The sequence below is a fragment of the Anolis sagrei genome, chromosome 1, assembly GCF_037176765.1.
Source record: "Anolis sagrei isolate rAnoSag1 chromosome 1, rAnoSag1.mat, whole genome shotgun sequence".
Taxonomy (NCBI): domain Eukaryota; kingdom Metazoa; phylum Chordata; class Lepidosauria; order Squamata; family Dactyloidae; genus Anolis; species Anolis sagrei.
This window is the reverse complement of record NC_090021.1, coordinates 242,216,070-242,231,855: the sequence shown is the minus strand read 5'-3', so window position 1 is coordinate 242,231,855 and position 15,786 is coordinate 242,216,070. Positions and strand designations below refer to the sequence as shown.

Here is a 15,786-nt window from a genome sequence, read left to right as displayed (position 1 = left end):
CAAATCAGTGAAAATGCACAGATGCAGTGTTTATTATTTCTTTTAAAGGAAAACTTTAATTTAAGTAAATAGCTTTTCTGAAGGTCTTTTCTTGGCACCCACTGAAAGAGAAATGGTGGCTTCTTCCCTCACAAAGACTCCCGGGGTCAGAAGAATCTGTCCCGAGACACTCCCAGCTGACGAAATGCACATGGGATGCAGGCTCGCACAGAAAAGCTGCAACTTAGAATCAATTTAAGATAAAAAATGCAATTTCAAATTCGTGTTCAATTACTCCATTTCTGAGATTTTTTGCAGACGGTTTCCAATGGGTTGCTGACTAAATAAGGGGAACAAAAGTCATATAATGGGTCCCATTGGGAATTGCATGCAAATTAGTTCAAAAACGGCATAGTTTAATATGATGAAGTCTTTGTAGGGAGTATAGAGAATAGCTGGCAGCATTCAAACAGCAAAGGTAATATGGAATGACTTTGCAGGGCAGAACCACCCTACCTGATCCAACAGCCTCAAAATATGCAGAAGTTATTTGCTCCTTTTTTTACATATTTCCCATTCCTTAAATTAATAAGTATGCTATGAACATTTAAGCCTATTCCAGAGTAAATTACTTTTTAAAAAAGTTATTTTGATAGGAAAGAAATGGTGCAGAATTTAGACTTGTGGGATCTACTTTGTAATTTTTCATTTGAATCCAGAAATGAACCGGCAACCAATATAGTTCTTTCCAATCTGGTCATGTTAGTCAAAATTCTTCACCAATTGGATCTGTTTGATTGTCCAGAACAGCACAGATCTGTATACTAAAAACTGCAATAACCAAAGTTTATTGCAATAACTGAAATAAACCAGAGGTTGGGACCATAAAGGGATGAATGTTGTTGACTGGCCTCGCTCAGCAGCTTCATTCATAGATGCGTTAAAAAGCAGGAGAGGGAAAGTGTGTTGACATTTCAGATTAGTTTTTGTTTTGTTTTGTTTTTTGTTTTTTTGCTGGCAAACACACTTGAAGTCACAAGAATTGTGTCATTTTTTCCAGAAAGAATATTTTGAAATCTTATCTGTTCTCTCCTGCATCTCGTCTAGTTTGAGCCTTTATTTATATATGGATTAGCCAAGTGGAGTTCTGATTTTTGGTAATACCTGCAATTTTCCACAGAGACGTACAATCAAAAGAATTGTCCTTGTATCTTCCATGCTGATTTTGTATTGATGCACAAGGGATAAAATACCTGCTGAGCTGGTATTGCCAATGTGAATGTATTACATTTTTGTAGTTGCAGTTGGTTTCAGCTGGGATTTTATTTCTTAGAGTGAAGATTGCCTATGATCCAGCCCAAGTTTGAATGTTACATCCCAGAGTTTTGAATTGGAGGGAATTAAGTGGGTGTAATCCTACCTTTGAAATCAACTGTGCTTAACTTTGACTGTTTTAAAGTTATATTTCCCTTTGAAAAGTAGTCTTCTCATTCTTCTTACTGCAAAGTAAGTTGGTAACACTTTGGATGCAGGATTATTGAAACCCTTTTTCTTTCTTCCTAAGAAATTAAGGATAAACCAAGGGATGCTTCTAAATCACAAGGGGATTATGCACCTTTCTAACAGTAAAATAAATAAATCTGCATTTCTAATAGTAAAAGCAACTAGCTCGTATTTGATTTAAAGATTAAAATTGGGGGTGTCATATTTTAAATAATCATTTTGCCTGTTTAATGCTTAGTTCACTAATCGTTCTGTAATCCTTAATTATGGTTTTCAATCTCATTCTAAAATGGTCAAAACCTGTAGAAAATACAGAGCTTACAGAGAATACAGAAGGATTGTCCAAGCTGTAGCTTATCTAGGCTGGGGCATTTTGTTGGTCTTTTATGTTATTTGTTTATATGATTGAATGTTCTATACTATTTATTTGTATTGCTTAATTTATGGCATTGTATGGCATTGAATATTATTCTTTTTTATCTTGTAAGTTGCCCTGAGTCCCCACGGGGAGATGGGATATAAATAAAGTTTGTTGTTGTTGTTGAACAATTATTCTCAGAGCTCAGCATCTCCCATGCCCCCAAAATGTTTCTTTGGGGCTTGCCCACAGTTCTTTTGATCCTCTCAAAATGGCTCAAGATATGTTTACAGTGTATAGCTCTGTCCTAATTCTGATTTCAGAAAGACTTGGATAAAAAGTAAAGCAGGAGCAATGCTATTAATTTTCATGCAATTTGCTTAGTTCAGTGAAAGAGTCTCCCCACGTTAAGCTTGTTTTTTGTAGATATTCTTACAAAGCAGCCTGATCTCCTCTTTACTGAAGGAGATGTGTGCAGAATCTCATTTCATGTTATGAGCTATGTGAAATCTTGTGAAAACTTGGAGAAATGGTGCTTGATTTGGGCTTCATAAAGTCAGTAAAACACCATTTAAATATCACAAATCACTATAAAAGAAACTTTGCAGCCACAAATCAATAAAAGCTGGGGGCAGAGAAAGAAAATCCATATAGATAAAACAGTATGAAACCATAATGTAATATGAAATTGCTGGGGCTAGAAAGATGTTAAAGTAGATGCCAGGCGGTCTTCTCCCACATTTCACCACAGACCATACAAATGTGTTTTTCAGTTTGATGTTTCAAAATTGTACAAAAGCCATTTTTTGTCAGCCTGCGTAAAAAGTGTGTTTTAAGATATGAAGGTGTCCAGTTATCTGTCATTGCAACATATGTAATGAATCAGTTTCTTCTTTGTTTACTGTCAGTCAATGTATGCATCTTTGCAGGGGTTTTTTTTGCAGGGTTTTTAAAAAAAAACCAGTAATTTTTCTTTTAAGGAGTGGAAAACCATTTTCTCTGGGGCCATTGACAAACAGAAAATAAAGATCAATTTGCTGACATCCAGGGATGACATTTCTCACTTCTCTAACAATTTCTGTTTCAGTAAGCAACTGTATAGATCTGTACTTCTGAAACATGCTAGGGGTAATTGGTAAGGAAACTTTATCTTCTCTCTGCTTTTCTTTCTGTTCATGTATGCTCAGTTAGGGATTCTGGGGGCAGTTGCTATTTAACTTGTCTGTTGTAGGTGCACTCAAGATTCATTGTACTGTTTATTTAAGACATCTTACTATACCTCAAAACTAAAAGTCTATTTCTCCAGCCACTCTTCCATCATCCTCTAAATGCTGATACTAGCAAAACATTGCAAATATAACAGTTCAATATGTGAATTATTTTCATTGTCTCATTCTCTATGATGTTAGAAATTTGAGGACAGAAGAACAATTCAGTTTGAGGATAGAATTACATTGGTAGCAATGCCTTGATTGTGCCCTCTCCATAGCTGTATTCCTGTCTCCTACCCACATCCTTTACATCCATCCTGTTGGACTGCTGCTGGTGTACATTGCTTGCAGAGCTTTCAGTAGCAGAGTCCAGCCACCTGTTCTTCACACCCAACCTAAAGGCTTCTCTCCTGAGTGGAGACTGCCTAACCTCTCATCTAAGGAGAATTTTGAAGGTGTAAGTCACAGTCAGTATGTTGCAAAAATGTATTAGGGAAATGGTTCAGAAATACCCTAAAACTTCGTAAACAATAACTTCTAACATAAACATATCACAAAATTATACAGTAATCTTCCACATTTGTGGATTTGACTTTTACAGATTTGATCATTCACAGATTTTTTCCCCCTTCTGCCCATTTGGTCAACTGGTGTGGTTTTCTTTCTTTCTTTCTTTCTTTCTTTCTTTCTTTTTTGGCTTTTTTTCTTTTATTATTATTTTTTTAAGTGGATACTTCCTGACAATTAACAAAGTTTTTCCATACAAGCCTTATCTCAGTATACATTATTCCAAAAGTAAATATTCCTTAAATGACACTTTATACATTCCTTAGATGTGTATCACTCAATACATTAAGGAAATGTTTCAGAAATACCCCAGATATTCGTAAACAATAACTTCTAACATAAACATGTCACAAAATTATACAGTAATCCTCAACATTCGTGGGTTTGACTTTTACAGATTTGATTATTCACTGATATGATTAAAATATTGTCTCTAAATATCTCTAGGGACCTCATTCCCTGAGGGAGTAATGCAGCAGGAATGGTCTTTTTACTGTAGCATTTGAATCCATTCATTTTTAGAAAAATGGATTGTATTTTCAACCCCATCACACACAATGTGTTTTGACCATTTGTGCTGTAGTCCTCCATGTTCTAAGCTATCAGAAGGGCAAATGTAGCCCCTGCCCTAACCATGAGTGATGACTTCCAGTCCACATGGACTTAACAGTGGCAGTAAAGATCACAACACGAGGTTTCTCCCAAGAACAATTGCTAAGCATGAGATGGGACGAAGCCAAAGATCTCATTAAGCAATGGATCCTGGACATAGCGCCCCAATTGGACCTAGCCTGCTCCTCAGTCTTTATTATTAGGGAGGCCAATAGATACCTCACTGCCCCCGTGGCATACCTAACAGACCTGGAGGTGTCCAAACACTGAAGGGCTTTTACCTTGTTAAGATGCCATGCCCTCCCATTGGCTGTATGAAGTGGGGGGGGGGGGGGTATCAGAAAACCCTCTTCAAAAAGAGACTATGCCCCTGTGAATCCAAACATATAGAAACAACGGAGCACGTGCTTCTTCAATGCATGTTTTACAGAGACCTTAGAACTAATCTCATTACACCATGGCTTCTAAAATACCCAGGGCACAGCAAAAAATACTATTTATCCCTGCTGCTTTCAGAATCTAGCACTACAATAACTTTGCTAAGTTGTGTGCTGTAGCACTTAAAATTAAATGGATGATGGTTGACCCTGCAAGGCAATACCCTGTTGGGAATGTAGTTAAAGGAACATGTGACAGCTGAGACTTGTAATGTGTCCATCCCATCCCCTTTAGTGCCCCCCAGTGTTTTGACCCGTCCTATCAGTCTCCCCCCCCCCCCCCCAGTTCCATACCTGTTAAATTAATCTGTGTTTTTATACTGTATTTTTAAACTGTTTTCTAGTCTACTTTTTAATAACTGCTTGACTGGGGAGCTGTGTTTCCCTTCCCAGGGTGCTTGTGCTGCGTTTTGTACTGGTCAGTGACCATAATAAAGTTTTGTTGTTGTTGTAAGAGTAGTCCCCATTTTCCCCACATTTGTAGGGGTCCTAACCCTATTCAATAAGTTCTTAAATAGTTGGCAGATGCAGTAAATATTTAAATTTTATATATGTTTCCAACAAGTAATTCTGAGCAAGCTTTTAAACACTCTTCTATGGTTTGAGTGCTGTGTATTTTGATGATAAAGTGATTGAAACTTCCTTCACGAATCATGATCTGGCAGGTTGACTTGAGTCTATAGTGGTGCCTCTTGGTTGATTATCAATCTGTTCATCATTGAAACCCCCCAGACTGCAAATTGCCTGGAGGTCGTCCCCCCCCCCCCAGTCTAGCCTAGTCCTCAAATCATGAGGAGAGGCAGGTAAGAAATAAAATCATAATTGTTGTTGTTGTTGTTGTTATTCTGATACAAACATTTTAAAAATAACAGAAATGTTATTTAGGCAGGAGTACTGTTTTCCAAATTGTAATGAAATTTGAAGTAAAATTTAAATGTATGCCTAAGAGAAACAATTTCTACACAAGGTGATATGTTTAGTCATTAGATTAGCAAAGAGTATACGAAAGAATGAAAAATCAATTTCACTGTAAGTAGACAAACCTTATTCCCACTGAAAACATGTTTCATCATTTTTCCAGTGCCAATGCTTTATTCTTTTTTAGAAATTTTGAAATGTGAGTTGCTTAATCAAAGTAAATTATTGCACCATTAACTTGTGGGTCATCTGAAGGAAAAGTATTTTTATGGCTTGCATCAAAGATATCCAGGGCAGATGGTGGCTTTTTAAAATGCCAAGACCTTAATCTGGATTGAACTATCAAAGCTAGTCCTGTTTTAAAGGTTGACATTTAAGTGTTACCAACTTTGGAGAAACCGAAAGGAAAAATGTAGTTTTTGTTTTCTAGCAAATACTGGGAAGAAAAAAAGTTTGATCTTGGGTTATAATCAGTTGAACATAAATCCTTAATATTATATGAAAATACCAAAAATATATGAGAGGACAAAACAGCAGTTAATAAACAATTGTCACAAATAACTATTGCCAGAAAGGAAAATTGCAGTTTAACTCACAGCTACAGAAAAATAACTTCAGATGGAAAACGTCAAATGAATACAAGTATTCAGTTTACCTGCATAATCCTGAAATGATATAAGGTGTACATAAGTAATTGAATTCATTTTATCATTTGTTTTAGAAAGTAGATACCATTTTACAACAAAGTTTGGTTAAGGAAAGTATTTTCTGAGACCCAAATCCCATAAATTCATTTTATTGTCATATATACCTCTGAATGAATCAACCTCATGTATAAATGGAGGTCAGGTTTTAGGGACAAAATTATGGGTTTTGATATAACCCATGGATACCTTGAGGGTAAAACTTTGGGGTTCAGCACAAGGCTCCTCGCAGCCATTCTGTGGAGAGGCAAAAGTACCATCACCATTTTAAAGAACTAGTTGCCACTACCATGTTTCCACCTAGGCATTGAAAGAGAACGCTGGAGAGAGTAGATGGGGTATGTGCTTCTTTTAGGTTCTCCACAGGTGAACAAAATGCTTAAAGGACAGCACTTGGTGTGTTGTTTTTTTGTGTTTTTTTGGGGGGAGGGGTTGGCTTCTCCCAACTTCTTTCACTGTCCCTGCTCCAGTGGAAATACTCCAAATACTCCAAAGTGCCACAATTGCAGTGAGGAGTGCAGAGGGGATAGTATTTTTTTCAGCTTCCCCTGACTTTGTTTTGCTCCCTGCCTCAACAGAGAAGCACAAAAAGAGCTGCCACCATAGCAGATAGAGCACTGTTTTTTCAGCTTCTCGCCACTTCCTCTTTTTGCCCCGGCAGGGAAGTACCAAAGAGCTGCCACCAAAGTGGAGAGCAGAATCGGTGGAGACTCTTTTCACACACACACCCCTGCCCCTGCTCACAGAAGAAGCACCAAAGACCTGCCATAACAGATTCCTTAAAAGAATCTATTGCAGTTTAAAGAATACTGGCAACCTGGTATCTGTGTCGTTGTACTATGATAGCACTTAGCCAACTTTTCTTCCCAAATTGGCCCTTAAAGTAGATAGAAAGAAGATTCAGAAACTGGCAACTTAAGAGAACAAAATCGTGGGTTTAGAATTTAAAATATGGGCCTACTTGTTCTGCTCGACATGTTTGCTTTTGTTTTTCTTCAAAAGCATGGCATAAAATTGAAGCTGTGTGCAATAGATCAATTTCTTCTTTCACAGTTAATGGATCACTCCTTTCTAGAATGTTGCAAAACCATACATTTTTCACATGCCAGGAAAGTGCTTCTTGTACCAACAGTGTCAGCCATGAATCATAGATGTTTACTCTTGTGGCCCTTGCCTTTCATGCTTAAATGCATGAGTGCAGACCACTTTATAGATTGGTCTGGATTGGTGTTTAGTTTATACTGCAGATTTAAATCAAAGTGTTTAATCTCTACTTATTCTGTCTTCTCTGTCTTTTGTGATAAATAGAAACAAAAATAAATCAATGTCTATGTGACATCAAAACTGAAACAAAGTGAATTTGTAGTGAAGAAATAGAATGCTGTCAGAATCCAGTTATAACAATTAGTAATATGAGGAACATTTCAGATGCATCAATGGTGACAACAACTATAGGGATTTTCATTTGTGCATGCACACACTCTCTTACTCTTGCCTCTCTCTTGCTCTCACCTCACAACTGTTGCCTATAGGGAAATCTGATCAATAACATTAATTTTGATTACAGAGAACATCTTCCTCCATTTAAGACAGTTTTTGTTGTACCTTTGCTTCCATCATTCTTTGCCATTGGCTGTGCTGGCTATGGGCACTGTCAGTATCTGAAGGGCCACTCATTCCTATTTCTGCCTTAAGAATTTCCTGAAATGAAGTTTTCGTATTTGCCAAGACTGTTTCCAACCCACAATATATATGAAGTGCCTTGGGGAGCTCTTCCCTCCCAAAGACCTCGTGTTCACCAGCATCAAATCAAGGCAGGATTTGTAGGAGGCGAAACCATTTCACTGAAGCTTGGAAGTAAGAGGAAGATAAGCTAGGAGTCTTTGTCCTTCCACAATATTCTTGCTTTTAATAATCAGCTCTTTGTTACCTCTTTCTATACAGACAACTGTCTTCCCAATTCTGTCTCCAACTTAGACAAATTTTACCCAGGCCCAGGGCACTCAGAGGACCGTGACATTAGATCAGTATCTTTTTACAGTATTCTTTACCAACACTGGCTTGGCAATAATGGTGGCAAAAACTGGTAAAGCCTCCTGGAAGTGTCTGCTTCCAGACTAATTTGAGAGCAAGTGGGGAGGAGAGCGGAACTTAGTTTTTAGTGTTGAATATATTTTTACGGATTTTAACTGATTTTAAAATACCATTGATATTTAATTCTGTTTTAAAGTTGGTATATTTATAGATTTTAAATTGTATAGAAATGCTTTTAATGTAAACTGCTTTGAGTCTCCTTGTGGATAGAAAAAGCACATAACAACAACAACAACTTGTGGGGAAAGACGTAGCAAGTTTATTCAAATAAGGACATACCAGGAAAAGTCTTAGTAAACAAGCCCACATCAGATGAAATCAAGAGCAAAAGAACATAGTATGTTAGTTATGCCTACATTCAAGATCAAGGAAAGCTCCCAGTGAGGTTTTTTGCAAGGGACTGCCCCCCTGTGGCACACAGTAAAGGGATGTTCTTTCATCCAGACTTGAAGAGCTGATCTTCAGTTGGCCCTATCTCCCTGGGGTAGCTGGCTGTGTTCCTTAAACAGTTCATTTCTATTTGTGTAACTGCTAGCTTTAACAAGGTGGGGGAGATGGTGATGCTACTGAAGACTTGTCCTCAAACATCCCACAAGGTTAGGAAGTCATTGGAGCAGATATTAGAAGTTTTCTTCTGGGCAGGGCAGCTCATATGGCCTCATCTGTTTTTTCTTTGGGGAGAATGGAGATGTAAGGCCATGACAAAGCTATTGGTCTCTTCAATATCTAAAGGGAAAGATGGAGATCTCTCTGCAATCTCTCTCTAGCCTGTGAATTCCTTTAAGTTAAGCATGGAAGCTTGCTGGATGAGAAAGGGAAGGGGTAAATATTACACAAATCTATAATACATTGGTTGTTATATTTCTCTAACCCCAAATACCCTACAGACATTCGATCTTGTCTGATTTTGCAAGATAAAGAGGGTCAGCTCCGGGTTAATATTTGGTGCTAGCAGGAAGGAGATTTGTCTTTTAGAATATGATGGGGAGAAAAAGTGCAGATGAAGAAGTGACAGCAGAAACTGATACATATTAATTTATGTTTGTGTCTACTTCACTACATATCTGTTCTATTTTTTTCTACTTTGGTTATTTAACTTGATCATTTTTTTAAAATCAAAGCTTTGATCTATTGTATGCTACCTCTTTTAGAGGCAAGTCCCAAGGAGAAAAGGCCCCACTGCTATGAAAATATGCTAGTAGCTCGTACTGTTGGTTCTTTTTATCCATGGATTCTGCATCCATGGATTCCACAGCTTGACAAATCATTTCGGAGTATTCCTTGCCTAAGAAAACCCTGTGTAATTAATAGGGTCACCATAAGTAGATAGGTGACTTGAAGACACAGGAACACATACTGTTGTTGCAATAAGATAACCTGTGTATGAATCAACATCTCACCTTTCAGTTGTGTAAAGAGCAAGGTGACATATGATAGACATTGTGCATATTGATTATGTCTTTCTGTCTTGAATGATATGAAGAAGTCATTGGGTTTTTTCCCCCAGAAATACATGCAGGATGACTGTGTCAGTCTTACGCTGTTAATTCTTCTTTTTACAGCTGCTGTTTTGCTTTCAGTGCTTCAGTTTCATGTCATTGGGTTATAACTTACAATACTCGTGCAAGATGGGCCAGTAAGATCAGCCTTTCATCACCAAAACTGAAATCTATTCAGAATTACAGTTTTGAAAAATATGTTTCTTCAATTTGCAAAAGACTGCAGTTTTCTATCCCTGCACACATAGTTATCTTTAGTCTTGATTGAAATTTTAGGATGAGCAAAGCTGATTATTATTTGATGGAAATCAGTTTACTGCCTTTAGCATCTAAAATGGAAGCTTTCTAGTAAAATACATATTCAAGCTGATTGCTCTGAGTGCAATTATGAGTTGAGAAAATTTTCTTTTGCTAGGTCTTATGTTCACTGGGTTTCGGGGTAGAGAAATAAAAATTAAATCTGATGATCACAATGTTGGGCTGGTGGCTCCCGGTGGTGCAATAGGTTAAACCCTTGTGCCACAAAAGACAATGGATTTCCAAAATCGCAAAAAAACAGCAGGACTGCTGATCAACAGGTCAGTGGTTCAAATCTGGGGAGAGTGGGTTGACCTCCCACTGTCAGCTCCAGCTTTCTATGCAGGGACATGAGAGAACCCTCCCACAAGCATGGTAAAACATCAAAAACATCTGGGCGTCCCCTGGGCAACGTCTTTGCAGACGTCCAATTATCTCATACCAGAAGTGATTTGCAATTTCTCAAATTCCTCTTAACACACAAAAAAAATGTTGCGCTAAGACCAGGGAGGCCTATTTTTAACTCTCTGCTTGCCAAATGAGTTCACTACAAGTGACCTTGAACTGTCAATATCTTTCAACCTGATTTAGAGCAGAAGAAAGTAAAAATGGAAAATATGCCATGTGTGCAGTTTTAATCTCCTTGGTGGAGGGGCAGGGTATAAATGCAATAATAGTAGTTATTAATGATATGTTTAACTGCTTTGTTTTAAATTGTTTAATATTGTAGACAATTTAATTCTGTTTTATTGTTGACTCTTGTATATTTTGACTAGTTTGCTCTTGCTTTAAATTGATGTCACCTTAAATCCTAATTTTGCATATAAATAAAGTTAGTAAAAGCACTAATAATAGTACTTAATAGATGTCCACACATTTTGGCTGGGATCATAGCAACTTGGACAATTGCAGGCAAGGATTACTGTGAGGAATTTATGTTTGACCTTACACTATGCCTTTGAAACTCAAATTATATGGGGTCAGGAGAAAAAGTTCTGCCATGGTGCTTCAATATGCTTTGAAAGTGCACACACAAACAATTGCACTGCAGTTGTGATGTCATTCAGAAGGAGGATCGTAGAAGACCATATCAACTGCAGAGGATGGTGAATCGTTTCCTCTTCAGCTATAGTTTGATGAGAAAGACAGGAATTCATTGTCAAGGAGAGTTATAGAAGCCAAGTTCAAAGGCAGTCCTTAGAGAAAAGCTGAGGTTTCTTAATTTGTAAAAGACATTTCTACCATTCTCCAAATGCTTTGGAAACAAGTTCCAAATGTCTTCTTCGGCACTCGAGATGAAGGGTGCCACTTGTGACAGAGAGCAGTACAAAGACTAGCCCTAGCCTTTCTGTGAACTATGGAACTGGAAAAGGGACCATTCCTATTGCTGGGTTGTTCATTCAGGAGTGATTCATTTCCTTGAAAGTGCCACTTAACAATAGAAGTTGTCTTTGCTGCTGTAGCACCTCCAAGGCAAGTTAAATAATAAAGCTATGGTCTATCACAATGGCTCAGTCAACAGGAGTCAAATGCCAAGTTCTCATCTTCTAATGCCGTCTGGTAACTTTCATGGAACCAGTGCACACATGACTAGTTTAAAATTAGGGCTTGAACGTATATTAAAACCCAGACTTTCCTTTCTTAAATTCATGCTCCTAGACAGAGAGTAGTATGAAAAGAAAGTTAGGGATAATATTTCAAACAAAGTTCTGGGGGATTTTGACAATAACCAAGTGATGTTCATCTTCCCAGAGTATTTGCAATGTGATTTTTTAACAGCATAAAAGTCAACCATTCAGAAGAACAATGGTAGATTGAGGTACTTTCAAAAGGAATTAAAAAGAAGGGGTCTTCCATTAGGTTTTAGTGTAATAGACAGATTGTGAACGTGAGGTGTCCATTTGTAAAAATCATGCATAATACATGACCTCCTTTTCAACTATTCAACTGAAAATGGAGAAAAATAGAAAAGAACTGAAATATCATAAAACCTTTCCATTTTGAAAGACAAGAGCCAGAAAATGAATGGTTTAAGAATATATATACGCAAACACATACACACACACTGTATATAGCATTTGATTGGTTTGGGATAACTAATAAAAATGAAAAGGAATTTCTTAAAAAACTATCAAATATTGAAAGAATTTTATTAGCGGGTATGTAATGGAATTTGAAAAAGAAAAATGTTTGTCATGGTAAGGTGCACTTGTTTGCTATAAGGTATTAGTTTTTTTAAAAAAACAAAAAACAAACAAGCAAATTCATCAGCGTTTAGGCGTTATGCAGCAAGGTTAAATGCTGCAAAAGAACTTCAACTTTGTGGGCATGTTAATCCTGTGACTATAATATGTTAGCTGGAGCAGAATCCTGATTTTTTTTGTTTTGTTTTGAAAACTCCTTGTAGGTATATAGACGTCTTGAAGGAGCATAAGCCTAAACTGGTTTGGGATGAACAAATATCTGAACATTATTTTGAATACAAAAAGTGAGTTGCAACCATTACTTCTTTCCTTTTTTTTACTTTTGACTCCAGAGTTTTTTTTTCTTTATAACCCTTGCGTGATGCATATAAACAGAAGAAATTAGTTACTTTAAAAGGAACAAGTGGCATGAAAGTTATGGTGGTTTCTTAAACCAGTTTACTAGTATAAATTACAGCAATAGCAGAATCATGCCATTTTGGTCTTGGATAAGTTCTTTAACAAAAATAAGCACATTCAGCAAAGGAATTATTATGAAAATATTGATAATAACTGCAATCTAGTTAGAACTATTCACAGGTACAGCAAACCATTGTGCTTTATTTTATATTTAGTGGAAACTAGCAATATTGATATGCATTCTTTTTTTAAACATTTGCTTTTATAAATCACATAAGTAATATTGGATGATTTTGCTACTTTTTTTCTTCAGGTTTCATATGATATAACACAGAAAATAATACATATATTCTTATAATGTTATATGGGATTTTTCAAATTTTGAAATCAAGGTCAGAGTCTGCCCACAATTCCAAACGCTGACATCATCCAAGATTGCTTCCCGCTCCAACTGTAAAGCCCTGATAACAATAGTCCCCATCACTATGCCTGCATGCTCATTCAATAGAAACAAAGTAATATGGGTTAAAAAAACAACAAAATAGATAAGGCATGCCTCTCAAAGTATTATCTATTTCCAAGGTTGTGTCTTTCTCTTTTTTCCCCTTTTCTTTTCATTTTGTGCGCTTTACAGGAATAAAGGAGGCAAACATGCAGTCTTCTATCCAACTTTAAAGGTAAATGTATTTCTATTTTAGAAATGTAGTATATGGCCAAAGGCCTAATATGATTTTAATGGGGTACAGTGAAAATATAGTCTTAGATTGTATACAATTGCTCCAAGAGGGGCACCTATATTACTTAAATAAACGGATGCACATTACTATTTCTGCTCCCTAAGAATACATTATTACAGGTTGAGCATTTCTTATCCAGAATTTCAAAATCCGAAAGACTCCAAAATCCAAAATTGGACACATGGGTGGCTGACATAGTGACACCTTTGCTTTCTGATGGTTCAGTTTACACAAACTTGGTTTCATGCACAAAAATATTTTAAAAATATTATATAAAATGATTTTCAGGCTGTGTGTATAAGGTTTATATGAAACATTAATGAATTTCATGTTTAGACTTTGGTCTAATCTCCAAGATATCTCATTATGCACATATATGTAAAGATGGGTATTCCAAAATCCCAAAAATCCAAAATCGAAAACATTTCTTCGCCTAAGCATTTCAGATGAGGAATATTCAAACCTGCGTAATCTGAAATGACATGAAAGCTCTTATCTGATACTTAATTTTTTGTTTCTTCTAACCCTCCCCTAAAATGCCACTCTATTCCTAATGGATATGTTTAAAAATATTAATTATCCAACTTTTTTTTTTTTTGCAGTCTATCCAACTGCGGTTAGAGCTTGCAAAGGAACTGGGCACCGGAATAGCCATTTGGGAGCTGGGCCAAGGCTTGGATTATTTTTATGACTTACTTTAAAGTAATATATGTTCTTTTATTTCTTGACATGTCATTTTCAATAGACTGGAAATGGGGTGGGAGTGGCAGGCAGAAATATATTTGGTGAGGAAGATTGTAATTTATATGGGATCAATTTCAAGTTTTCCCAATAAAGAATCTTTTGTTTTATTAATCATCATGTGTTGCATACAGATGAGTAATTCTAAAGCAAGGAGCACTCCAAAACCTACTGCTCCAACAAAGTTACCAGAGAGTTAACTACAGCAAGAGGAAGTATACAGTCTTATGTTTCTTCCTTATGGTGAAAGCTAACTCTAATGTTTTCATATGAGTGCAGTGAGATCTGCTACCAAGCAAAGTTAGGCTATCAATGATAGAAGTGAAGTAGATGCAGCAGGACACTCAAATAACTAGAGGATTTGTTCTACTTGTGGTGTCCTGCAAACTTGAAGTTCTGTAATGCTATCACATAAATCTCTCTTCCCCATCCCCTACAATATTTATTGTCCAAGATTTCTCCATTTCCTCCTGCACATGGAGTGAGTGAAGAAGTGGGTAGTGCACTTTAATTTGCTGCCTCTGAGGCTTTGGCCTTGATCACGCCACTTAGAGCATAGATCCTCATCAGAGTCATTCCCTCTTGGGGCAATTGCCCAGGGGCAATTTACCCAGGCTTTTTTGGGTACCATTTTTTGCTACACCTCAGAAAACACCCCAGGAAATACATTTTAAAGTAGACAACTCATCATTTAGATGAGGAATGGATACCTACTCAGCTGCTCAAATGCTTGTTACCTTTCCATATCTAATAAAATAATGTGTGTCAGATTTATCACACAGCCGAGAGATGACACCTCCCAATCCGTGCCATATTGAATCTCCTTGTGGAGAGAAAAAGCGGGATATAAATAAACCTACTAATATTAATAATAATATTCCTCTATATCAATGTCTCCCCCTCCCCTTTTTTTGGACAAATCTTCTACAACCACACAAGTTTGCGCCTTCCGTCTGAACGGAGAAACATAAAAACATTTTTTGTTGCTACAGAGCTGTGCAGTTCTGAAATTTAACAAAAAAATAAATAAAAAGGAAACAATAATGGAAATGCAGGTAACATTTATTGCTTTACTCAGGATCTTTCTCTGACTGCCACCAGAAGTGTATTGCTGGCCTGCATCATATGCCCCAGATATACATCAGGTGGTTTCCAGAGCTCAAAACTGAATCACCACTTCTTTGTCTGATACTTCCTTTATCCTTTAAAACATTGCAGCAGGAACCAAGTAGAGTTAGCCCTGTTTAGCCCTTGGAAGGGAGATCACCACCAAATAGCAGGTGCCAAGGGCTCTATTTCAGAGGAAGGAACTGACAAAACTATATCTGAATATTCCCTGCCTAAGAAAAACTATGAAATTCATGGGGTCACCATGAGTCAATAGATGGTGTGAAGGCACACATGCACACAGAGATGGAAGGAAGTGTCTCCTCCTACATGTCTCCTCCTAAAGGCTAAGAGGAGACATGATGGCCCTGTATAAATATGTGAGGGGACCTCATAGGGAGGAGGGAGCAAGCTTGTTT

The 15,786-nt window shown here is 37.0% G+C and overlaps 1 protein-coding gene across 6 annotated transcripts in view; it reads left to right on the top strand.

Annotated features, from left to right (window-relative positions):
• Positions 1 to 14,374, top strand: part of CHID1 (chitinase domain containing 1) — a 130,405-nt gene extending 116,031 nt beyond the window's left edge. For 5 of the 6 annotated variants that reach the window (XM_060769063.2, XM_060769055.2, XM_060769082.2 and 2 more), the window contains 3 exons: positions 12,587 to 12,667; positions 13,417 to 13,459; positions 14,122 to 14,374. In XM_060769063.2, the coding sequence (XP_060625046.2) occupies positions 12,587 to 12,667; positions 13,417 to 13,459; positions 14,122 to 14,220 (223 nt within the window). In that variant the 3' untranslated portion in view covers positions 14,221 to 14,374. Of the gene's footprint in view, positions 1 to 12,586; positions 12,669 to 13,416; positions 13,460 to 14,121 lie in introns of those variants that run through there. The other variant, XM_060769092.2, reaches the window with a different exon arrangement.
• Positions 14,375 to 15,786: the final 1,412 nt, after the last annotated feature.